Below are 25,436 nucleotides of genomic sequence, written 5' to 3'. Positions count from 1 at the left end.
ATATCATCCTACTGCATCTTCCTCCTTTCCGTTTACCATTCATGGTAACTTCTACTTGAGCTGTAACAGTTTCTTCTTTTTGAAAGTGGATTTATACACTCACTCACTTCAAAAATATTTATTGAGTGTCTATTCTGTGCCAGGACTTGCATTAGGCACTGGGGATACAAAGTCCGAGCCTTCACAGAGCCTCTCTTCTAGCAAAGGTAGCCACTTTTGCTTGTTTTTATGAATGCACGCTCAGTGCAGGACGTGCACCTCCCGATGTGGCCGCATCTGGTGCAGGCTGATTCATCAAGCCTTATAGTGAGGCTGAGTCAAATGAAAACCTGGATTTCCAGAGTCACCATCAACACAGTGTTGTCAAGAGAGATGTGAAGGACACTGATATGCACAAATCAGGACCCTTCCATGAACATAATTTTGTGTTTCTCTTCCTGCTTTCACGGAGCCTGGTTCCAGAGCCCCTTTCTCAGAGATGGAGCTATGGAGATAATGTAGTCTCCTCCTTGTGGTCGCCGCCACCCAAAGGAGACTGTTGTACAACTGAAAGCGCAGTTTGACATATCTCTCCCCACCCAAAAGTAATAGTCGTTTCTCTAGACTTTTTGACAGTATGTGTGAGGAAGGCTCTAGATGCAGGTTTGGTTTGGTTTTCATTTAAGTAACTTTAAAAATGCAGCATAACGCAAATAAAAAAGTGTACACATTTTAAGTGTACAACTCCGTGAACTTTTCCAGCAAACACACATGTGTAACCAGCACCAGATTAAAAAACAGAACATTAGTATACCCTAGCAGCTCCTCATTTCTATCACTACCCTGAACCCCCCACCAAAGGTAACCACTATCCAGATTTCTACAAACATAGATTAGTTTTGCCTGTACTTAAACTTCATATAAACAGAATCATATAGTAGGTTTTCTTTGGTAAGGCTGTCTTTTGCTCAACATTATATTTATAAAATTTTTCCATGTTGCTGTATGAACCAATAGAAAATATAGATAACCAAAAAAGAAAATAAAACTTATAATGCCCTTCCAGTAAGATAATGTAAAATATCAGTGTTTATAATTCTATCCACATTTCTACACACATAAGTGCTTATGTAAATTTTTTTTCAAAAATTAGACCATAGTGCACATACTACTTTGCAATTCGCTTTTTTGTTTAATATATCAGCTCTACCAAAGTATCCTAACTGTTGGCCTGTCTTAAGGAGGCTGCATTCTGAATTGACGTGAAAGGTAATATAGAAAAGTGGAAACTTACTTTTTAAAAAAATCAGGAACACACATTGTTATCTGTATTAGTCATTTTGATAGATCTGGATTTGATCCATCCTGGTCAGGCTTCCAGAAGACTTCTGAATAAAGGTAGTAAGCGAATGGACAGTGAGTCACCAGGGAAATCCGATACTCAAGATGGACTTGGACCTCTTGTTTCTCAATGAATCTTCTAAATCTCTCTCTACCATTTTAAATCCAGGTTTTCTGATAACATGTAACCCATTAGGAATCCAGATAATTCTGTGAGTGGCTTATTAGAGTCTCTGTTCAACTCCTCGCTTACTCTCTTACCTGAGACAAGTCTATAAAATGTTCCTTATTGCTCAAATGGAGAACCTCATTGACACACCTGTTTGGGATCATAAGAAATAATACTTACATATTATTGAATGTCCTTGAATGAAAAATTCCTTGGAGCTGCTGACTATTCTTAAAATTTCCTCAGCTAACATTGTGGAAACCCATCATTGTGAAGATAGTTGCTGAGCTGGGTCATAAACTAGACTGCAAATCTTGGGTGGTGGAAACATCTGAGCCTTGAAGTTCTAGTCAGTTATTTTAAAAGCTACCCATTGATTTCCTAGATGTTCACACTGAGAGCTTACCCTGTTGTAGTTTTGGTTTACACGATAAATCTCCGCACTTGGGTCTTCATCCTTTCCCATTTTGGATTGTATCTGTTGGCATATGCCAGTGGGTTTTCCTGAGTGAGGTCACCTGGAATACTAGTATTCTGACTTTAACTTTCTTGTGTAGGAGTGAAGAGAAGTAAATATTCCTGTTGGCCAGTAAAGCCTGAATTCATGACCTTAGACTCCTCAGACACTGTAAGGGACCTATAGGGACCAGCACTAGATAAAACTTAAAAGGTAGAAAATACAGTGGGCTGGGGAAAATGCTGGAGCCAGTCTATGCAGAGATACAATAGTAGTAGGGCATATTAGAGATGGAGGGGATGTTAGAGACCTTCTAATCCTACTCCATTTTTCAAATGGAGAAACTGAGGCCTAAGGAAGTCACAGAATGAGTTAGTCACAGAATTGAGTTGGAAGCCGTTCTATTAACTACCCAGATGTCTGTACTGTTTAGGAGATACAGGGAAAGACAGTGTCAGGGGAGTGATCAGGGTGACCTCTAGGCTACATTAAACTAGTACAATCCTTGGTAGGATCTAAAGCCTCACTCTTCTCTGGGCCATTTGACGATAAACTAAGAATACTGATTCATTCTTCCCCTCTCCTCACCTTGGGATTATAATGGTGAGAGAAATTTGGCATTTTATCTGTTCAGCATTGGAAACTTGACCTTCTCCTGGAGAATTCAAAAGTTCAGTTCAGGAGATGTTCAGAAAATGCCTTCTTCCAGAATCAGGTGGTGGAGATAATTATTATTAAATTTATAAAGCTTTCTTTCTGTCTCTCTCTCTCTTCCCCCCCACCTTCCTTTTCCTTCCTTGCTTCCTTGCTTCCTTCCTTCCTTCCTTTCTTCCTTCCTTCGTTCCTTCGTTCCTTCCCTCCTTCCTTCCTTCCTTCGGGTATTCTTTTTTAAACTTGTTTCTGATGACCTCTTAATTCTTGCTTTTCAAGTTCAATTACATATCTATTGTCACAGATACATCAGTTGTTGAGTCTTTAGAATGCAGACATGTTGAACTTGCCCTTCTGAAATTCTTCCGGGGTTAATTTGCCTTATGGTCTAGGAAATTAGAATATTTCCAACTCGTCAGGGACCATCTTGGCCTTGAGCAGAAGTGGGGTCTGAATCCATTACCTAAGAGGACTTTGTAGGTTGTCACAGTTGGCGGCCTCAGGACTTCAGCTAATCCTGGAAGTTCTTTAACTTCCCAGAAAGAAGGTTCCACAAGGTCAGGCTGAGGTCCTCAGAGAGAGCAGATGGAATAAAGCTTGCAACTAGTTGCTTTTGCAGCTGGACTTGAAGATAAATAAAGTTATACCCATTTTTTTTTGGATCGTCAAGCCTCTGACTTTCATTTGTTCTTTACTCTTTTTGCCCTGTATGTGGAGGAAAAAAAAAAAAATGCACTGTAATCAGTGAAATAAAAGCAAGCAAACTTGTTGACTCAGTTCCCATGATGAATGCAAGGAAGGCCAGGCCAATAGAAACAACTGAGATATTACAGAAATGTGTTTCTTTCTGGCAGCTACACAGTCAGTCCTTTATATCCAGTCATTGTAATCAGCCCATCACCCAAGACTCTTTCCAAGGTCATTATTCTGGTTGTGAGGGCTGTTTCTCCTGCAAACAAATGTTGATTTTACTAAATGTCCTCTCTCTCCAACTCTCTTTGTGGCAAACAGAGAGTATCAAAGCATCATTCAGGAAAAGAAAGTGTAAAAGATCAGAGAGATCAAATGCTTCTGAAGGGTTTAGGCATATCTGGCTCAAGCAACACAAATTATAAGCTATGAAGCCACCTGTAAAATCCTGTTTTAATTAACTTGAAGGCACACCAATGTTATTTCATTAAAATGAAATTCTGTTTAAATGGAAAACCACCACTACAGGGTACATTGGAGCATTGTTCACATGGCTTTTAGGGTTGGCAAGTGAACCCTGTATTTAGAAAGACCAAAGCAAATGCTCTTTCTTTGGAGCCTTCTTAAATTTTGAAGGACTTGTCATAGGTTCCTTGGAATGTAAGGAGTGTCCCTAGGTAAGGCCCCGGGCAGAGGTCAAAATGTTGTTTGCCGATTCTTCTTTTTATGACTTTTCCAGTCTTCTTTCCATTCCCTGCCTCCCTCCATCTCTTTAGTTCTTGGCCTTGATGTCCCAGTACTACCTCTCTCACTTCCCATCTCACACAGCCTGATTTGATCCGCACTGTCATTTGGGTGGACATTGGATGACACAGGGACTCGGCGAAGAGACAAGGATACTATTTCAGGCTGTTAAGCAAACTGAAACTCAGATTGTCACAAGGGGCTGGTGAAAAATAGAAGCCCTCTTTTTGAAACTCTCACTTCACACATTATCTAAAGCGCTGGAAGGGACCTTAAGATCCTCTAATGGAAACCCCTCCTTTTCCTGAGGAGGACACTGAGACTCAGAGGTGAAGTGACTTGTCCGAACCAGTTAAGGCCACTCATGTGGGGCTTCTCCAGTTCGACTCCTGTCCTTTCCCCTCCAGTCAGTGCCCCAGTTCTGTGGACCTGTCGATTACAACACAGTCCACAGCTAGAAAATCCTGCCCTGTCAGCAGAACAGCTTTCCAGGCTGACACAGGACATGTACACAGGTAGAGTCAGGAGGATGGCTGAGTTTTAGTTCCAGTTCTGCCTCTGCTTTGTTGGCTCAAACGAGTTGCTTCTTCCTTTGTCTGTTTACCCTATTGGTAAGGAGAAGATAATGAACCTTTCCACCTATCAGGCTCACTTGAGTGTTATAAAGAATAATGAGGTGATATTTGTAAAGTGCTTTGAGCAGCTGGGAAAGAGGAGGGGTGAGCTCAGTAGAAAGCATTATTAGCTGCAAGCACTTATCAATTGAGCTGTTTAACAATAGTGGAGAGTAAGAATACCCAGAAATGAATTCCAGTGACTAACCCTGCTTTGAATTTAGGAGGAGGATTAGTGAGGACCTAATAGGTATTCCACTTCTCCCATTTCTTTAGTGTACCGTCAAACTAGGAAAGGTAATTACATTCTTCTATGTCGGATTCAGCCTGGAGTTTCAATTGGGATGTCAAAGTGTACTTGTCTTCTTTTCTCATACTGAGGCTGTGTTCTGTCGCAATTGTTAAAGCCTTGGGCATCTTCTATCCCCGGGGGTAATTTCACTTAGGAGCTATACAAAGTAATTTCTATGCAGTGGCTGGGCTGCTGTTTATAAGGTTGATTAGTGGAGCTTCTAAATCTAAAAGCGCCTGGGGAGCAATTTGGATGAAGCAGGGAAATAAAAAGGCAAGGTCTTCATCATGGTTGATCTTTTTTTTACTACACTGCTCCATGGGAATTTTCTCAGTAACTCGGACGTACGAACAGTGCAAAATGTGGGCCTTGACGGCCGTTGCCGCCTCCTCTTTCCTGGGGAAATGGAGACCTAACCCAGGTAAAGATGAACGTGCCAGGTCACTAAATGTATTTAGAGCCACCTTTTAACTTCTCTTACTTCCACTGAGGGTTAGATGAGAGATGTTTATGGGAGCCTGAGACCTGTAGTAATGTTTCCAAATGATGATTCTGGTCTGTTTCTCCAAACTCATGCCCCACTGTCTCAAGACCCTCAGGCCTGAGTTCAGTTCTCTCTCATTTTCTGGGTCAGGGAAGCAGAGAGAGGCAAGTCCAAACCAGAGAAATGTTTTGAGCTTGTGCAGCTCTCTGCGGGGCCAACTGGACAGAGAGCCAAGAAGAATGTGGCTCCCTCCTCATTGGACGGGAGCAGGGCTGAATTTTATCATCATCCTCTCGAGGATGTACGGAGAGTTCAAGAGGTCATTTGAAACAGTAATTTCCCTGATCAAAGTTACATTAAGGAAATGACACCGACGCATCTTTGTCCCCTGAAGTTTATGGGCCTCTTTGCAATTGCTGCTTCCGCAAACCCTTACCCCTCTTAACCAATTCTCCAGGCCTCCGTCTGCAGGGGCTGACTGTCGGGCTTTCCCCTCCCAGGAGGCCAGGGGTGCCTATACCAGTGTCGCTCTGTGGTGACTTGTGAGTCTCCAGTTACATCCTCCGGCATCAAGATGCCTGTCTCACACACACACGTGAACACACATGAACACACCCTGGGAGCCAGAGGCCCCTCTACCCCTTCTGTCATTCCCCTTGTGTCCAGCAAAGCCCCACTTTGAATCTGGCACCTATTTAGAGGCAGACTCAAACCTCTGGACTCCTTCCTGAGTCTGCCACCGACTCCTGCTGTGTTTCCTCAGCAGATCACTTCTCTGCCCTGAGACTCCATGAAATAATATGGGATTTACTTGGCAGGATTCTCTACCTCTTTCATAGACCCAAATTTCTTGTTTATTGTAGTTTGAATGTTTCAATCCTCCATAAAGCATTTGGAATATTTTCTTCATTTCCCTCTCCCAAGGGATCTATTTGGCCCCAGACATGCCTTTGCGGGGAGGATACTGTGACATTGGGCCCCAGCCGCTGTCCTTTCCTTCACCTCTGCCAGGGCAAAGACCAGCACTGGGTTGACCTTTCCCGGCCGGGCCAAAAGAGAAGGCTATGGAAACCCACACGCCCCCACTGTCCTTCCCTCTGTGGCCACAGCTGCTTGCCCTCCCCGCCCCCCTGCCTGGTCTTTCTCTCAGTGATCCTCAGCGCCAGTGCCCCAGCGAGCCGCTGGGAACAGAGGTCTGTCCCCCCCACTGGCCTCGGCTCCCCACACTAGAACATTCAGGCATCAATGGGAAACAGCGAGATCTGTCAGCATCGCCTCTTTCTTCGGGGCTTTGAGGGCCACATTCTCCACGGCCATCTGTTCCCTTTCACCTCTCTGGACAATGTTGCTTTTTAAAGCCAGCGATTCCTCCTCCTTTATCTCCTCCTCTCCCGCCTCCCCTTCTTCTGCGTTCCCACCCTTGCCCCCCTGATCTCTCTCTTTGCCCAACCCCATGAAATGAGCCTCTCGTAAGAGAAAACTTGCCCTTCTTCCACACAAAGCTGTTTTACAACCACTGTGGGTTTTGGAGTTTTTATTTTAAAACTTTTTTTGAAGTGTGAGTTAGCTACTTTTAAACTTTGTGATTGTCTTGGGTGTGGGGGGGTATTCTTTTGATAGGGATGGGAGTGAGAGGATAGAAAAACTTTTCAGTCATGCAGAAAGAAAATACAGAATAATAATGAGTTTTAGGTTCCTGCTGGCAGGCACTTGCCTCTTTCAAGAAGGAACTTGATGATCAGTTGAAGGAAATTTTTATACCCTAGAGGTCTTTCCGCCATTTGTTTTATTATCATTTTGTTGTTGCTGTTGTGCTGTTTTTAACTTAGAGGTAGGGCTGCTGCGAAGCAGGTACACTGATCCCTACAGCCCTGCACAGAGCTGTGTCCACTTACAGAGATGCTTGATCAGGCAGGAGGCCGTGATGCTGTTTAAGAGAAGCAATAGGTCCTGAGGTTCCAGGACCTGTGAAGGGGTGTTTGTACCATTCTTGGCCTGTGACTAAGCATGTGACCTTAGGCATGTCCCTTTCCTTAAGAACAATGATGATAAAATCTTTTACTTAAAAAAAATGCAATGCTTAATACATGACTCTTCTATTTGTACCATGATGCTGTTTCATAAACAAGATGAGTCTATGGTAATGTCATGAAAATTTTATGGGCATCTTTGGCTATGGATGTTAGAATAATCCACTGCTGGGGTCAGACTCAACTGCTGACATGGGGAATCAGCTAGAACAAGGACTCCTAGCCCAGGCTGCCTGTCAGAATCATGGGCAGGGCTGGAACACAGGCCCTAGGGCCACTGTCAGGGTTTGAATCCTGTCTCCACCACTCACTGGCACATACAGATAGGGGCACAGTATCATCATCTGTAAAATGGGGCCAATAATAGTATCCAACTTCATACTGTGGAGATGGTCGAGAGATTTTTATCATGTAAAGCACCTGGAATCATGTCTGGCACATAGTAGGTACATGTAAACGATAATTGTGGTTGCTATCTCGCTTCACATCCCACAACTATATTACAGCTGAGAAAAATGGGCTAACTGGCCTCCTGTGGGGCTGTTCTGGCCATCTGACATTTACCTTCTGCTGCTTTATTTTTCACTGTGGAGATAACATTGATACAAGAACTAATGCAATTATCAGTGGGATTGTAATGACAATTAACATAGCACTTCCCCTTAGAAATGTCATAAAATATAGAAACATCCTAAGATATAAAAAAGACATATAATCATGTTCTTCTGGCAAAGAAGGTGCGCCAGATGTGGAGACTATAGTCCCAGAAGGAAAGCCAGTCATGCTTTTGGCAACTGAGGTTGTTCTACATATTTTCAGTTGAAAAGCTACAGTATCTGGAGATTTATTTTTCTTTGGAATCAATGTCTAGAAACCTGTCATATGACTAAGAGTCTCCCAACAATAGGGAGAGAACACTGATCAAATATGCTTTTCTAGACAGGTGCAGATGACTCTGAATATGATGTTGAATATTATAGTTTAATGAGGAAAAGAAAATGAGTGGAATATCTAGAAAACAGGGCAAGGGGGCTTTATGAGTTTTCCCTCCCAGAGAGGGAAATGAGTGGTCATCCTTGTAGTACTTTCTAAATGGCTGAAGTGACTAGTCAGACCGCTGGGTCCAAATCCTTACTCTGCCACTTGCTGAGTAACCTTTCCCTGTAGCGCAACTTTCTTCCCTAGAAAATTGGTGTGATAATGGCATCTCCCTGATAGAGACAATGTATGTAAGGTATTGAGCGTACTGCCCAGAAATTACTAATTATCCCCCAAATGTTACCTCGTGTTCTTTACTGTAATGTCTTCCATCAGGTGACATCTGAGATGGGGGACAGATTACACCAAGTCAATAGTCTTGGTCGCTTTGCTGAATCTGGGCATTTTCAGTGAACCCATAGTTCTGTCCTGTAGATAAATAGTGGCCTTCAAGGAAGCAGGAAAAGGCTTTGCTTAAGAACTCTTGTTTTGAAGATGTGGACCGACTGCCTGCTGCCACCAAAACCAGTTCCTCCGATTAAAATAACCCTGTTAGCATCAGCACATTTGGTTCATCAGTTCCCTCTCCCGCCATGAGGCTGCTGCCTGAAAGACTTCACCACCAGGGATTGGGACACTCTCTCGAAGGAACACTTGAGGAAGTTACAGCAAGGTCAACCCCCACTGCCTAAGATCCCCCATACCCTGGCCATCTGCACATTGTTCGGACCTTACAACTTGTGATCTGGGACCACTATGAACTCCAGTCACAAATGGGATTTTCCCTTCCTCGGTAGCCCCAATTTATTTTGAGCCCCATGTTGGCATGATGGTCATGGGGATAGCCCTCATGCACGCACGCGTGTGTGCCTGTGCGTGTGTGCACACCCCCCAAAAAAGGAGAAGTGCAGCTGCTTCTGTCGTAGCCTTGACTCAGGAAGCCCAGCTCCAGATGTCAGGGAAACACAGGCTGAACTGAAGGAACTCGGCAGCCAGGCTGAATTCACCAGTGTGGGAAATAGACCCAAAGAACCTTTGGGTTCTTGTCGAAAACTCAGGGTGCTGAGGATGCTGGGATTGCCTCACTAACTATTCAACAGTCTACGTCCCCCCGCCCCCTTCTCAGAGCCTTCAGGGGCAACAAACGTGTGACGCCAGCATTCCATTCCCTTCCACACATGAAAATACCCTGATTCCTATCGTGATCACTCTACTTCCCAAAGGGGTGCTTAAGATGGGGCCGGAGGAAGGCATACCAGTAAATCTTCGCACTCTGGGCAAGGTGATAATTAAAAGCATTCTCCACGATGATGTGCTCTGGATGCCAAAAGGGAGACAGCTGGGACAGCAGGAAGTCTTAGAATGCCTGGGCTTGGGCCCCAGCTCTGCCCCTGACTAGGTGCGTTTCAATAGTCAAGTTAACTTCTTTGTCTATGATATGGGAATAATGATTACACCAGTGTTGCAAGTTTGAGGGAAGCAGTATTTATTAATGCACTTTAACTTGGATTCATCGGATGCTCTTATATATTCTGGAGTTTTCAAAGCACCTCAGGGAGTCTGTCTCCTGTCCCACTTCATTCTCTTTACTTTCTGTTCCTGTTCTCACTGAAGAAACAAAGGGAAGCTTGAACTGTGAAAGCTGAGCTATGCTTGGTGTCTAGAAGAAATGCTGGTCAAGGAGCCTGACTGAGGACCTTACTGAGGGTCTCTGCCTGCCTGGGCCCCATCACTAGCCCTGTCCTGTTTCATACCCCAGGCTGTCAGCTGCCCCTCCTCCACCTTCTGAATTAGGGTTTTGGGTGACCCCCTTTGACAGCCGCTCCAACCAGATGAATTATGGCGTTTCTAAAGAGCATTTACATCTCTTCTCTACCTCCTTGGGAAATAGGCCAAAGGGCATTCACCAGAATGACGTCTTCCATGATGAAAAGGATGCAGACCTACATCACAAGATGCTAGGTGGAGATTTTCTAATACAAATGCATCCATGACGTCCATTACCTGCAAAGAAGCCTGCAGTTACAAGCAAAACAACAAATGCCTAATCTGTGATTTTTTTTTCGAACTTTAATATATATACACAGATGATCTGGGAGAGAGCATTTTGATAATGCAGACTTCTGGCCATCGCCCCTCAGAGATCCTGACTCCTTAGGTTTGGTATGGGGACAAGGATTCTGCATTTTTAAAACAGGTTTACCTGGTTTAGGTGATTCTGATGCATAAACACACATGTGAAACAATGCCCTAGTTCTTTCTCCAGCCAGTCCTGTGTCCTGATTCTATATCACTGGCCCAAGTCATCTCTTAGGGTTGGCCAACCTGTATTTTCACACTAATATTTTTTTCTTTCTTTCGTTTCTCTCTCTTTTTTTTTTTTTTTTTGTAGAAAAAGAGTTCAAACCTACAGAAAAGTTCGAAGGAAAGTACAATGAACTCCTACATACCCTTCCCCTAGATTGTTAACATTTTGCCACATTTGTTTGGTCTCTCTCATATTATTGTTGTCAATTTATTTTTTATAATATTAATTTATTATTGTTATCTTTGCTGAACCATTTGAGAGTAAGTTTAAACATCGTGACCCTTCATTTCCAAATACTTCAGCACTTATCTCCTAAGAACAAGAACTTCTCTGACATAACCACAATATAATGATCTCACCCAGGAAATTAATGTTGATATAATACCATTATCTAATATACCAGCCATATTCAAACTTTGCCAGGTGTCCTAATAATGTCCTTTATGGCAATTTTTTTTTTTTCCTGATCCAAGATCCAGGCCAGGATTAGACATTGTATTTAGTTGAAATGTCTTTCTGCATTAATGATTTTTTTTAAGCCACTGCTGTTTTCACAGAAATGTTTTTCAAGCACATATTTCCTGATAAACAACGGCATTTCTTTTCCCCCCTCTGTCCTTATTACTTGCAAAGAGCCAGTGATCCAGTGTCAGCCTGAAGCAAAATCAGACTTATCTGGTCCGGATTCTGCATCAGTTGAGGCCTTGGGAAAGGCGCCTGCCTCCTGGTCCTGGGTTTGCCTTGGAAGCTGATTTCCCAAAGGCAAACCCTGTGACTGTTAGTGTGTCCCTCTGGTTTTTAGTCAAATGGGCTGTCACCTGGCTTATTCATTGTCCAGACTAATTCCATGGCTATGTAAAGCTACCAAATATTACTTCACTGTAGTTTAAATTTCCCCGGGAAGGGTGACCGATAAAAGATATGCCACTTTAAAAACAAACAAAATAAATAAGGTAATAAATAAAAACAGTTTAAAGAATATGTAAATGCCAATGTCAAAAAAAGAAAATGCCACTTTTTACCCTTCCTAGCTTTCTCCAAAGGCAATGCACACATCTGAGGGTGACTATAAACAATCTGAAATCAGGCTAAGTTGGCTGTATTCCTTCTGCTTCAGCCAGGAAAAAAAAAGTCACCTGAAAAAAAAAAAAAAATCAAATGGTCAAAAAAATGAGATGATGACCAGATATAATACACAAGACTTACTAGAATCCAGCTCGGGTATTCTCAGATTCTACAATGAGAGTAGAAAAGCAAAGCTCATACCAAGATGGCTGATTGGCATGATTTTAGGAATTCACATATTTACAGCAAGCAGGTAAGACACATTGTTGTGGAAGAAAACCCATTTCACATAAGCATCTCCTGGCTTACACTGAATGAAGCCTAAATTAAAAAGAAAATGCCTCAGCTTTTCTTAAATGTTTGGGTTTTTATTTTCTTTGTTTTATTTTGCCAGCATTTACTTAAGGATAGTATGTGTTTTCTCTAGTGAGTGAATTTATTTTTAATTAAAGAGTTCTTTTCAAAGGGTCAGGAGACCTAGCTACAGGCCACAGTTGAGGATTTTTTTTTTTTTTTTTTTTCCTTAAATGGAGGATAGCAAGAGGAAAGCTGTGTTATTGGAGAAAGGGTTCAGGGGCCTGGCCTCCTGGGCAATGTTGGAAGCTGAGCTGGGTGGGGGGAGATTGCTCCTTTCTATTCAGACACCCTGGTTCTGTTCTACTCAAACCTATGTTTTCCTAGCTGTCTTTAAGGACCTTCACAATTGTCACTGCAAACATAGCCAAGAAGTCCTATGCAGTAGCCCCTAGAGAACTTTGGTTGGTAAATGAGATGGGTTCCAGAATGATGAGTTTTTTGTAACGTGAGCATCCTCATCCCGATTTCTGGACATTTCCCACAAGATATCGCAGTAGGGTGACCATACATCTTGGCTTACCCAGAACAGTCCCAATTTATCTTTGTTATCCCAATATACTTATTAAAATGTGCCTGCTTTATTTTCAAAGCGTCCTGGTTGGATGATAACCTACATGTCCACTCTGAGACTATGGGAAATTTAAAGTATTTTCTCCCCACACAAAAACCAGTGGAGTTGTTTGAGTCGTTTGTGCTGATGCATAGCCAGTCTTTATCCTAGTGCTTAGCTTAACTCTATTTCTACCTTCTGCTGTGGAGGATTACTCCATCTCTAACTCTTGCATTCCAAAGGTTCTGATCACCCCACCTTTTCTTGCCTTCTTCACATTTCTCACCTTCCTCAGTAATGAGTTTTATTGAAACTTGAACCAGCCTGAGTGTGCTGTGCAAGGAAAGACTGGACTGCAATCACCTCTTTCACCTGTAGCCAAGAGACATTGGGAATGAAATCTTGTGCTTTCCCACAGTGAAGCAGCCTTGTTCTTTACTCAGGCCAAAGGCCTTCCTCAGTGGACAGATACTGTTGAGGCAGTTATTGTGTGGTTTTATGCCTCAGATCCTTTATTTGTAAATCTAAAAGAAGACTAATAGCTTTAAAGTATTTTGAGAATCTCAAGGCTCAGAAGATTATAAATAACAAGAGAAATTTTTTTCTCATCTAAAATGGCAGCACAGATACTGTGGTTACTTACTTAATAGATAGCGTGTGGTCGCTGGGCCATTTGCAGCTGATGTGTTTTTTCCAGTGCTCTATTTATAGAGCTAGGTCAGAAATATCACTTCCGTTGGAACTTGACCTACAGACCATTGTCAATTTTAAAGACCCAAGGAAGTGGAGTACATGCTCAATACAGCTGTTTCACAGGTTCAGTTAGTGAAGCACAGGCCCCCAAGGAAATTAATTTTGCTGGTGGATAGATGTCTGAGCCTGTCTCAATCACTTTTATATGATACCTTTGCTCTGTGGCCTCATGGAGCTTGTAGGTCATCTTGAATCCTTATTCTCGAATACCCTCTCCTTGGCAGTCTTCCTCCCTTTTGATTGTCAGCCTGTTCAATGTGGGTCGCTGAAATTCTGGCTTTCCGCATCAAATAGAAAAAGAGCTGATGATGCACCAGCAGAAGTAACTTAGGCTACCTTGAGAAACTTGGGGAAAAGCAGACCTAAATATTTCCCTACTTCATCTTTCTATTGGGGCTAAACAAGACTCTCAGTCACTTCCTCAGTTCAAACGAATGACCCAACAACAACCAAACAAACAGTACGCTGAAGCTCAGCAACTTCCATGGGCCTGGTTTTAAACAGGAGAAACTGAATTTAATGAATGATAATCCCTTTCTAATCCCTACTTTTTCACTCAGACTCCCATCTTTAAGCTTTGTTCTTATGAAGTTGTGTTTGCTGGGACTTGGCCACTGGCCAACTCATGTTTACCCATCAGAAGGTTTTAGGAGGTAGGATTGGCTAAGAACATCCCTAGTTTGGAGAGAAATCTGCTCTTAGGAAAAGGACCCCACGTCTGCACTCTCTTCAGGCTTAAATGGGTGCTGGGTAAGGGCACAGACCTTCAAAGACAGCACGTGGAGTAGAGCATTCTCAAACTTCCTGGAAAAAGTGAGGTCCAGAATGAGGAACTAATTTCTTATCATTAAAATACCATAGATTCAAAGTTTTTAGAAAAGGTGGGAACTTTTGAGATAATTTTGAACAACCCCTTCTGGTCATGGATGAGGAAACTGAGGCTCAGAGAACTGAAGTAACTGGTCGTTACCAAGGCCTGCTCTGATGTTCTTTGTTACATCACTCTCTTATCCCACCTGGTCTCATTAAAAGCACACAGCTAAGTCAGAAATAGAGCTCCAGGGGCCTGTCTTCCATCCAGCAGCTGGCCATATGCTATCATGCATTGTATAGAACACGCTTCAGGATGTCAGGATGAGAGATCAGAAGGAGAATGTCAACTCCAATGGTAACATACCGTCCCTTTCCCCGAACTTATTTCAGTACTGAAATCATTTGTAAGTATTTTAATTCTTTTTCGTTTTTTAAAATTTCCTCTTTCTAGTCTCAATAAGTTGTCTTTCATCTAAAGGGGCAGGAGGGACTGAATGTCCAGAATATCCAGCCCGCTTAAGCCATGAACTTCTCCTTCCCCTCTGTTCCTATTCTGGGAATCACTGCTTTGTTTACACTTTTTTTTTTTTTTTAACATGGAAACGTCTAGTCTTTTAAAGTTGACCCTTTTGCTGCAGGGCACACTTTTATGTTATGTACTGGAGATTCTATTTGACCTCCCAGAAATGCTTGTTAGCACAGGAGTCATAAATTGAAATGTTTTCAGGGAAGGCGGTTCCTCACTGAAAGCTCCCCAACAGCCCCCTTCTGAATACTGACACTGGTTGGTACCAGAGGCCCATTACCTTTTTGGAAATCAAGGCTACATAGCAACCTGATTATCCTCCTCCAGTCTGATTGCACAAGAACTACGCCCTGTGTACAGAGCAGAGAGAGAGCTTCTTGCCTTGTAGAAATTTGTCTTCATAACCAACTCCCACTCCGAAGGAGTAGGGAATTGGATCTAAAGATAGTAGTCATGAAAGATATTCCAGAATCCAAATCGTGTTGTTTTAACCACTTCATTCCTAAGCTTTACTAGCCTGCCTCATTACTAGAAGAATAAAGAAATGTAGGCGATGATTAAACTTTTTTTCTCCCTAGAATTTCCTCTTCAGTGTTTGATCATGATTGTTCCTGTCATTCATACATATCATAAGTATCTTCATCTAAGGGTCACCAAGAACCTTTGGTTGCCTGGAGGCAAGAATTATTATTCATATTTTACAGATGGGTAAGCAATTACAGAAAGAGAACATGCTTTGACTTACTTAAAAGGGTCCCTGAGAGAGTAGAGTATGAATATTCTCCCTGTCTTTTTTAGAGAGACCTGACTTCAGTGTAAGTAAATTAGATTTTCTCTCTGTGGCTTAAGCAGGTAATTCTACAAGCTCAATCCCGTGACAATGAAAAATCCCCAATATTGAAAATATTTTCAAAACCCAGTTCACTTACTTGATTTTTTTAATTTGTATTGGAATCAACCAAATTCCAGTACAATGAAGTCATACTGCCTTGGCAGATCTAAATATCACAGTCATCAAAAAGGAGAGAGGGAGAGAATGCCCCAATTTTTATTCCTTCTGCTTAAAATGAGCATAGAAAAGATTCACTTATCTATTTCTTGACCAATTAGGTCATTGGGCAGGAAATCACCTTTCCTGCAAAGCCAGTAAGCAGATTCCTTCTACCTTAAATTTCCCATAAACAGCATTAATGATCTTTTATGCCAGCCTCACATAGGAATGCTTAAAAGTCAAAAGACATTAGGGACCACTGAGTTTTCTAGTTGAAAATAAAGTTACAAATTTATAGTAACTGACAGCTTCCCCACTTCCCTTTCTCAAGCCATCCCACCACCTATAACCACCATTCAATTGTTTTTCCATATTCAAAGCCCTATTAAGTGAAAATATTTTTCAATCCTGCCCAGATTTTTTTAAGCCTCCAACCAGAGAGGGTCAGTTTCAGGCCATCTGATTTGCATGAATCCAGTGGCTGGGCCAGTTGAGCGAGGTTAAATAACTTGCCAAGCCAGAGCATGCATCGTCTTTCTGGAAACCCCTTGCCCTGGGTTATCACTGTATATCAGAACAAAGGAAGCCGAGTGTAGAGCCTGAATGACACACAGAGTTCAGATGAGTTGATAAGATGCTCACAACATACTTCCATCAGTGTCTTCCCAGAGATGGGCCTCTGGGCTCTTCAGGCCCTTCCCAGCCACCCACCCCTCCCCACTCCCACCCCCGGCTTGGCAGAGTAGCCAGCTACTTGACATAATGAGCCTGGAGAAGGCTAATTGGAGTAGTGGTTAAGACCCAGTCATAGGGCTTCCCTGGTGGCGCAGTGGTTGAGAATCCGCCTGCCGATGCAGGGGACACGGGTTCGTGCCCCGGTCCGGGAAGATCCCACATGCCGCGGAGCGGCTGGGCCCGTGAGCCATGGCCGCTGAGCCTGCGCATCCGGAGCCTGTGCTCCGCAACGGGAGAGGCCACGGCAGTCAGAGGCCCGCGTACGGCAAAAAAAAAAAAAAATAAAATAAAAAGACCCAGTCATATACATGCTACTATATATAAAATAGATAACCAACAAGCACCTGTATAGCATAGGGAACACTACTCAATATTTTGTAATAACCTATAAGGGAAAAGAATCTGAAAAAGAATACACACACACACACACACACACACACACACACACACACACACACATATATAACTGAATCACTTGCTGTACACCTGAAACTAACACAACATTGTAAACCAACTATACTTCAAAAAAAAAAAGACTCAGACTGGTTTCAAATCCTTGCTCTATCATTAACCTACCATGTGACCTTGGGAGAATTACTTAATCTCTTATAGCCTTGGTCTGTCAATAGGGATGATGATATCACCTACCTCATAGGGTGGTTGTGAGGATCAAAAAAGATGTACCTAAGATATGAAGCTCAAATAAGATGTAAGCCCTCCTTATTTAAAGGGCTTACCTAGTGCCAAGCTTATAGCACTTTAAAAATATTGTTTTTCCTTATCATTTAACTTTCAAGGCCCTGCTGTTATTGCTCTGGTGGTGGCTTAACGTTTGTAAGCACTCCTGAAGATATATCTCCTCAAGCTTGCCCACTTAAGGTTTCCATTGAAAACTTTTCCCTGGTTATTTTCACTCATGGCCCTTGGTTAAGAACCCCAGCTTACCTGTCTGACAAGCAGCCAAGCATGTGGGTACTTTTTTTAATACTGTTTTCATTGGTTTCAGGCACATGGAATTCTTTAAATAGCCACTATTGGTCAACTGTGGCTCTGACCCCTATAAACATCTCCTAGGCCTGGGAAGTGCACCTACAGTCGTATCACCACAAATTTTTTTTTGAGTGCTTAACTAATTAGCAGCTCCTAATTATTCACATGTAGCTCTTTCTTGGCAAACTTTCAAACTCAGGCTCACTTCATGCTATCACTTAGTGGGCATCAAAGCAGCAAGTTTCTAGAGTTTGCTTGAAAAATGTAAATCAATTTTGGCTTAAGCAAGGTAGAATTAAGGATGTAAATCTGCTGCTAAAACAAATATATACCATGGTTCAAAGTTTAGTAAGAATAACTTATTGACTATTTAACCACTATTTCTGAAGCATCCTCTGGGTCTCAGACTTCGTGATTCAGGCATACTACCATAAATCAGACATGGATTTGGCCCTCTTAAAATATACATTAGGGGTGGTCAGAAAAGCATGCAAGTAATATACCACAGGATAAAAAATGGCAGTAATGTGAGAGAGTGAACTCAGTATTATGGGCGTTTGGAGGAGGAAGGCATTATTTCTGTGATGATCAGGGAGGTGGCGTGTCAGAAGTGGTATTGAAGACAGTGCATGGGCATAGAGGCATTCAGGTGTGGAGGCGGCACGAGGAAGGAGTGATTAAATTGGGGCAGAGTCTTTATGAAGTGGGATGGAGGGAAGAGGTGTGGAGAGGCAGGTCGGGCACAGCTGCAAGAATGCCAATCTTAGGAATTTAGAACTCTTTAAAGGCACTTGGGAGCCGCCAAAAGTTTTTGAGCATGCTGATCATAAGTGGCAGGGCAGCACGCTTAGATGTGTGCTTGGCGAGATTAATCGGGCAGTAGAATAGGGGATGCTTTCCTAGGGAGAAACTGACAGGAGCACGGAGAGCAGCGAGAAAGTGACAGCAGCCATCCCCAGGGGAAAGCTAATGTGGGTCTGATCTAGGTTGGGGTGGGATGAATGGATGTAAGTGAGACTTTACAGTGAAATCAATCCGTCTTCACAGTTTCTTGGAATTGAGAAGCACAGGAGAGGGAGAAATTTTTAAATGGAATTGAGGTTTCAAGCCAGATTAACTGGAAGGCCAAAGAAGGAGGAGTAAGTTTATACAGGAAGGGATGAGCTCAATTTGAAGATACTGAGTTTATGGTGCCCAAATTCATTATGTCAGGCAGGAAGATCTCGTGGTTAAAAATGGGGGACAGGTGCTGAGGTTAGGTGGGAGGTTGAGACAAAGGCTTAGAAATCATCCACCTGGGGGTGTCATCCTTGTCAACAGTGAGGACATGCCATATGGAGCAGACGTTGCAAGCTTGGTGAGAATGAGTCATATGTGGCTCATCAGCATGTTTATTAATGTGTTTAAAAAATTTTTTTAAATAAGCCAACATTTTCCAATCAGAAGATTGTACTTAAAGTGTTGATTTTAAAAATTAAAAGTTCAAAAGATGTGGCTAACCGTGAACTCATATTGCCATGTGACAACAACAGCTGGAGCTGAACAGGGGCTGTCCCCGTGAGATCATGGGTGAATTGTCTAATTCACCACAGTCTCCACTACTCCCCGTCATCTCCTAACACTTCCTATTTAGACAAAAAGTGGATTAATGATTGCCTAGGGCTGCAGGGCAGGAAAGAGGACCTGGAGGCTTATGGCTAAGGGATATGGAGTGTCTTGGGGGGTGATGAAATGTTCCAGAGTTGATTGTAGTGATGGTTGATCAACTCTGAATATAGTAAAAACCATTGAACTGTACACTTTAAATGGCTGGATTGTACAACATGTGAATTATCTCGACAAAGCTGTTTGGTAGGGGCTTCCCTGGTGGCTCAGTGGTTGAGAGTCCGCCTGCCGATGCAGGGGACACGGGTTCGTGCCCCGGTCCGGGAAGATCCCACATGCCGCGGAGCGGCTGGGCCCGTGAGCCATGGCCGCTGAGCCTGCGCGTCCGGAGCCTGTGCTCCGCAGCGGGAGAGGCCACAGCAGTGAGAGGCCTGCGTACCGAAAAAAAAAAAAAAAAAAAAAAGCTGTTTGGTAAAAATGCAAGAAAAAGGAACATCAGTGGCCACTGCCCTTGCAGTGTTGGTTTTCTTAAAGCAGAAAATACTTTTCTGTTATGTGTCTCTATCAAAAAGGGGGAAATGAAAGACAGACTGAGAGGGTCATGTATTTCAAGAAAAATGGAAGAGAGTACATCTGTTTGTGGTAGTGAAGACTTTCTACGTGTTAAGATGAAGACACCTGGCCTCTTTATTAATGTACATTACCTTCCCAGGCACTGAAGGCAGCTGGGTGTTAGGGAAAAAAGTGGCCATGGCCAGCTCCCTGAGGTCCACCCACACCTAAGGGGAGAGGGAGAAGAAAAGCGGCGAAGGAAAAGGAACACTCAACATGGTTGATACAAGGAGGAGCAGAAGAAGCCAGTACATTGGATGCCGGAAGAGGGGGAAGCTTTATCAGGTCAAGGAGGATGGGGACAGAGAAGTCAGGAGGTTACAGGACCATCCATTGAGAGAAATGGCGCCAGAGACAGATGCAGATGCAGATGACAAAGCGTTCAGAACACCTGGTTCAGAAGTTAGTATTTTATCCTCAGGTACAAGGACTGTGGAAGGATTTTAGGGGAGCAGTGTGATCAGATCAGCACAGTCTAGATTATATGTTGTCAAATTAATTCGTGTGTGTTTTGAATTGTGTGCGTGATGAGCCAAGGTCAGCCTAAATTTTATTCTTTCCTTCGCTGAATTCTCCCTCACTCTGAAATCCCCAGGTTTGCTGAGGCCCTGGATGTTGTTGCCATCCAGTTCGTTCCCATACCTGCTTGAACCAGAGAAAACATATGGTTGTTTTTTGCTATCCCATGGGTTCTCACCATCGGCACTATTTTGTCTGGGGCTGGATAATTCTTTGTTGTGTGGACTGGCCTGTGCATCATAGGATGTTTAGCGGCATCCCTGGCCTCTACCCTCTAGATGCCATAGCACTCCCACCTAGACATGACCCACAGAGTCACCTCCAGCCTAGAACCACAGAACTCCATTCATCTGTTGCTCTATTTGATCCCAGGAACTTAAGACCATGCAGAGCTGGGAGGCCCCCCTGAAAGATGCTGACCCAGAAAAGAGGAATTCCTATTCCACACAGAGGGGTGAATATCAGATGATGCCCTGAGCAGGCAACAAATGAGAAACTCAAGCCCTCGTTTTGTTTTAGCTGATTCAGTGGACTTCAGCCTTTTGGTACTTGGTCTCCTCATTGGAAAGAGATGGCATCTTGAGGATACAAGGCAGACTACAAATCCCACCCTGCCCCCTTAGGCTAAGACTCATCTCATGGCCCAGGGCCAAAGTGAGCACAGGAGTTTGGAGGAGACCTCTACATATGATAGTGGGGGCTGGCTTCTAAGTGGTGGGACTTGCGAGCCTGCCTCTAACGCAGAAGAAGAGGAGGAGTGCAGGAATGGGCTCCTCCTGGTGATGTCAAGAGAGATCAGTGAAGCTCTGGAGATGTCAGAGAGTAGCTGAAGTACAACTTGGTGTAGACTAGAAACTCAGATAAAGTTTACTTCAGATCCTCCCCCTTATAGGAAAGTCTTAGAAAGTAAAAGAATGTTTCTCTTGGGATAAGAATGTCTAATACAGATTAGATATGAAATGGTGAGATCTTCCAGATTCCTCTTCTGGGTGCGTGTACCTTCTGCGGTTGGAAAGGCATAGGAATTTTATATACATATGCCACCATTTCCATATTGATAAGGAAAATTGAATTAAGACTCTTATCAAGCTGAAAAAGTCTTAACAACTCTATTAAACTAAGACTATTTCATAACTGGCTCTTATTCTATGTAGTAAGGTTATGCTTTTCTGCCATGGATGTTGAGTGGCTTGATTTATTATTAGCAATGGCTCCAAGCTTCCTTGCAATGCAACCTCTTATTGATATAGAACTATGTTATCTCTGAGCTCAGTGGTGGTTACTTTCATTGAGGCTGAAGGAAACCCATGCTGGCTTTTCTTTTTAGTCTCATATTCCTTAACCGCTCTCTTCCTTCTCTCCTTCATCAACTTTTGTGGTAACGACCTGGGCTCCCGAGTACTCTCTGAGCAATGAGCAATGGACTTTTGTTCATGTGAAACACCATGACATGATAGGGTGTCCGTAATCACGGTTTTGCCCTGTTTCGTTTCAGGCATTTCTGGATCCAGCTGTGTGACAGCTGCACTAGGAAACACCTGGAGTCACAGTGTGAACACCCGGCTGATTCTCCAGTACCTTGGTTCAGAGAGAAGACAGGTGAGTGCTTTGACAATGTTCTCTGACTGTCAAGGTCAGGGAACAAGATATACCAGCAATCTGAGTGTTCATCTCTGAAAGCACTGGCCACGCTGTCTGTCCTGGGCCAACACTGTCAGAGGGTGGGTAAGGAAACCAGCCTCCCTGCCTACCTCAATAGCAGTTCTAATAAAGTGGGGAGACAAGTCACTCACAGGGAAAAAAATATAAAAACAGAGAGTTAGCTTGCCCCCGATGTTTGCCAATAGCTTGTAAGTGACCAAGGTCCACACCCCTAGGGATCTCAAACTCTCTACCTCTAAAGGGTGAATGAATGATCATTTCTCTTAGCTGATATTTGTTGAGGGCTAGATAATTTGTGTACAAATTAAATAATGATGGTGCCTTCTCTTGAGGTTAGTATGTTTTGAAATAATTAGGCCACACAGACCCTGCTAAGTGGATAAACTCTTCCCAGATCCTGGGTACTTTTGCATTAACTTATAAACCAGTAGATTAAAGTACTGAATGATGCCAGAGATTATCAAAAGGATAATGACTCTCAGAGCTGTCTCTTTATGTTGTCTATCCTAGACTCAAGTGAGAATTCCCCCCTTCCATCTGGAAAGGTTACGTTCTACATCTTTCTTGATCTCCCCTCCCACCCCAAAGAAAGGAACACCACAGTCTGACCCCTTTGGTAAAATGTTTCATAATTAGGAAGTTTATTTTTCCTGACGTCTAACCTCAACTTTATCCTGCTGTGTGGACCAGGTTCCATCACGACCTGTCCTGCAAGTGGGAGGAAGAAGAAGACAGGGTGATTATTCTGATTTGTTAGATGGGACAGAATTCAAAAGCCAGACTTGCCCATCTTGCTAAATATATAACAAATCCAAGTTATTAATTAAAGAGGCGTGAAATATCATGCTGGTGGTCCTTTCTGGGGAAAGTGGTAGGAAGGGAGTTGTTAACATTTACCTGCATTAGGTAAAGTGGCTCTTTTTCAAGGAGTCAGGAATCATCAAAAACTTTGCTTGTTGCAGACATAACTTTCTGAGTGCCCTTGGTTACAGACCAGAGGATTCTTCTTAGTTTGCTTTGACTGTGTAAATAACATTCCAGCTTGATGACTGAGTCAGCCATGTTCTGAGAAGATAGAGCTGCTTGTTTTCACTTAGGGGAACATTCTTGAGTTTTCAGGCCCTGGCGTGCTCATTACCTCAGTGATACCTTTTCCCTGATGATTTAAATGTCCTGGGTTCTAAATCCATCACTTCTCTTTCAGTGGAACACATTCAGAAGTGTTCCTGTAGAACCTAGTGACCTTTGGTTTGTACCTTAAGTTATAAATCATGTTAAATAAATCCTGTTTGCAGCTATCAGGGGTATCATTAAGGATTGTCAAGCACTACCACCTAAACTCTAATTTGAGGAAGCAGAATTCCTTGTGAATTCATTCATTTTCATGGATCCTTAACCCTATGCCTTGAAAACTCGTAGTTTATCTCTGTTTTTGATTTTAGACGGTACACACTGATTTGATGATTCAGTTTATTATCTATGGTACCATGGATTCCAGGTTCCCAGATCCTAGTTTTACTGATTCTTGTTAGCATTTATCAGTAAATAAAGAAGTTAGCATTTATTAGTAAATAAAAAGAGTCACATTTTTCTTTTCCTTTTGCTTTAGTAAATTAACCAGTGATTTCCATTTTGTCAGTGTCAACAAGAAGTAGCTGGTAGGACACATGCTATTATTTTGTGTGCCTTTGGTGACTGGAGGATTTTGGTGGCTCTTGGTTCTTGGCTCATAAGGTCAAATGCAGACCACTAGACATAAGAAGAACAGGGAGCAAAGCATGGATAGGTCAGTGACAGTCTATCAGCTCATATCCTGTTAGATGGGTCAGCAGTGTTATCTTAATCTACAAAGGACAACTTGTTACTATCATTACTAATCAATCAAGAGCAGAGTTAAATGTCTTTGAATCATGTTTTCAAACAATAATTAGAAATTAAAGTAAAATATGACCAGTGTTAAAATGGCCACCCCAGGCAAAAGAACATACATTTAATTAATCTATAGAAATGTACATGCCTTTTGGGACCAGTTTTTAACTTTGTGGCTCAACAACTAGGATAAATGTTGATATATAACAGTGGTCCCCAACCTTTTTGGCACCAGGGACCAGTTTATTGGAACACAGTCTTTCCACGGACTGGGGGTGAGGTGGAGGATGCGTCGGGTAGTAATGCAAGCAATGGGGAGCGATGGGGAGTGGCAGGTGAAGCTTTGCTCGCTTGCCCGCTGCTCACCTCCTGCTGTGCGGCCCGGTTCCTAACAGGCTGCGGACCGGTACCAGTCCGTGGCCCAGGGATTTGGGACCCCTGATATAGAAAACACATCTCTATCTGATGACCTTATCTCAACTTAGCAGAGGGTGTACCTGATGATTCAGTGAGCCCTTCCTGTGGTCTTACTTCATGATCAAGTAGAGAAGCCATATGAAGATAAATCTTTTCTGGGATATGGGCACAGAACAAGACTTTAAAGCTACCCTTTAAGGTAATTGCACCAAATATTTCCTTTAAACACAATTTAGTAGGAGAGTTTGCCTAGATCATTCTAGGGTGGGCAGACCCATGGAACACCAGCCACTTGAGGAAGATAACCAGGATAGCTTTTTTTCTTTCATGCACAGGCAGAGGCCACTACACCAAAAGATCAAGGTTATGGAGTAAGGATTATGTTTTATCCCCTTTCTATGACACTGAGCTCTACAACAGGGTTTTTGCATGTGAGGCTTAGTCTGAGACCACAGGGCTGGAAGGGGGTCAGGTCAAGCTGAGCAGATCTTCGAGCCGATTAACCCGAGAGCTGAATTGTATAGTCCAAGGTAAGGAGTCCTCCCTGGGTGATTATTTTCTTTACACCCTGGAAACTTTGTAAAATTATATAACCAAGAAAGAAATCTCCTTATCAGGGCACTAGCCAAGTTAATTTTCTTGTTTATTCTGCTTCGGGGTTGCAAAAAAATCCTCTTAAGAAGCTGGGAAACATTTTCTTTTGGACTAATTTAGCTTTTTTTCCATTTGACTTTTATTTACTCTTTCCCTCCTCTGCTTCAATCCTGCCCCACCCTTTTTGCAGCATTTTTATTCTTACCAAAAACATGTCCTTAGAATTGAAATGGCCTCTACTAGGTATTCTGGGTTGTTTGGTTTTGTTTTGTTTTCAGTTTTTTGGTTTTGGTTTTGGTTTTGTTTTTAATGATCAAAAGTATGTTTTGGTCCACCACGTGCATGGCGTGGGGATGCAAAGAAGTAGAAGGCACAGTTCCTGCCTTCAGGGTTCTTCTGGTCTGGTACGGGAGATGAACCAAAATGCGGTGTGTGATTTAAAGAGCAAACTCATACTGAGATACCGTCACAGGCAGTGATTGATTTGTGATCTAATAAGTGTTTAAAACAGTAACTGCGTTGAAGCCAGAGGAAGGTAAACTCATCAGAGGCACATTCATCTTTTCAGGAGAAGGTGGGACTTGAGTATCACTTATTTATTTATTTTTTAAAAATAAATTTATTTGTGGCTGCGTCGAGTC

General features: G+C 42.8%; 1 protein-coding gene across 6 annotated transcripts in view; it reads left to right on the top strand.

Annotated features, from left to right (window-relative positions):
• The window catches only part of LOC114487191 (DNA repair protein RAD51 homolog 2-like), a 90,179-nt gene that overhangs the window by 17,899 nt on the left and 46,844 nt on the right, over nucleotides 1–25,436 (top strand). For 5 of the 6 annotated variants that reach the window (XR_003682032.1, XR_008618691.1, XR_003682033.1 and 2 more), the window contains one exon: nucleotides 21,749–21,852. Coding sequence is in view for 1 of the 6 variants with exons in the window: in XM_028496060.2 (XP_028351861.2) it covers nucleotides 21,749–21,852 (104 nt within the window). In the remaining 5 variants the exon portion in view is untranslated. Of the gene's footprint in view, nucleotides 1–21,748; nucleotides 21,853–24,299; nucleotides 24,401–25,436 lie in introns of those variants that run through there. The other variant, XR_003682035.2, reaches the window with a different exon arrangement.

Source organism: Physeter macrocephalus, chromosome 11, assembly GCF_002837175.3.
Source record: "Physeter macrocephalus isolate SW-GA chromosome 11, ASM283717v5, whole genome shotgun sequence".
Lineage (NCBI taxonomy): Eukaryota > Metazoa > Chordata > Mammalia > Artiodactyla > Physeteridae > Physeter > Physeter macrocephalus.
This window is presented reverse-complemented; position numbering and strand designations above follow the sequence as displayed.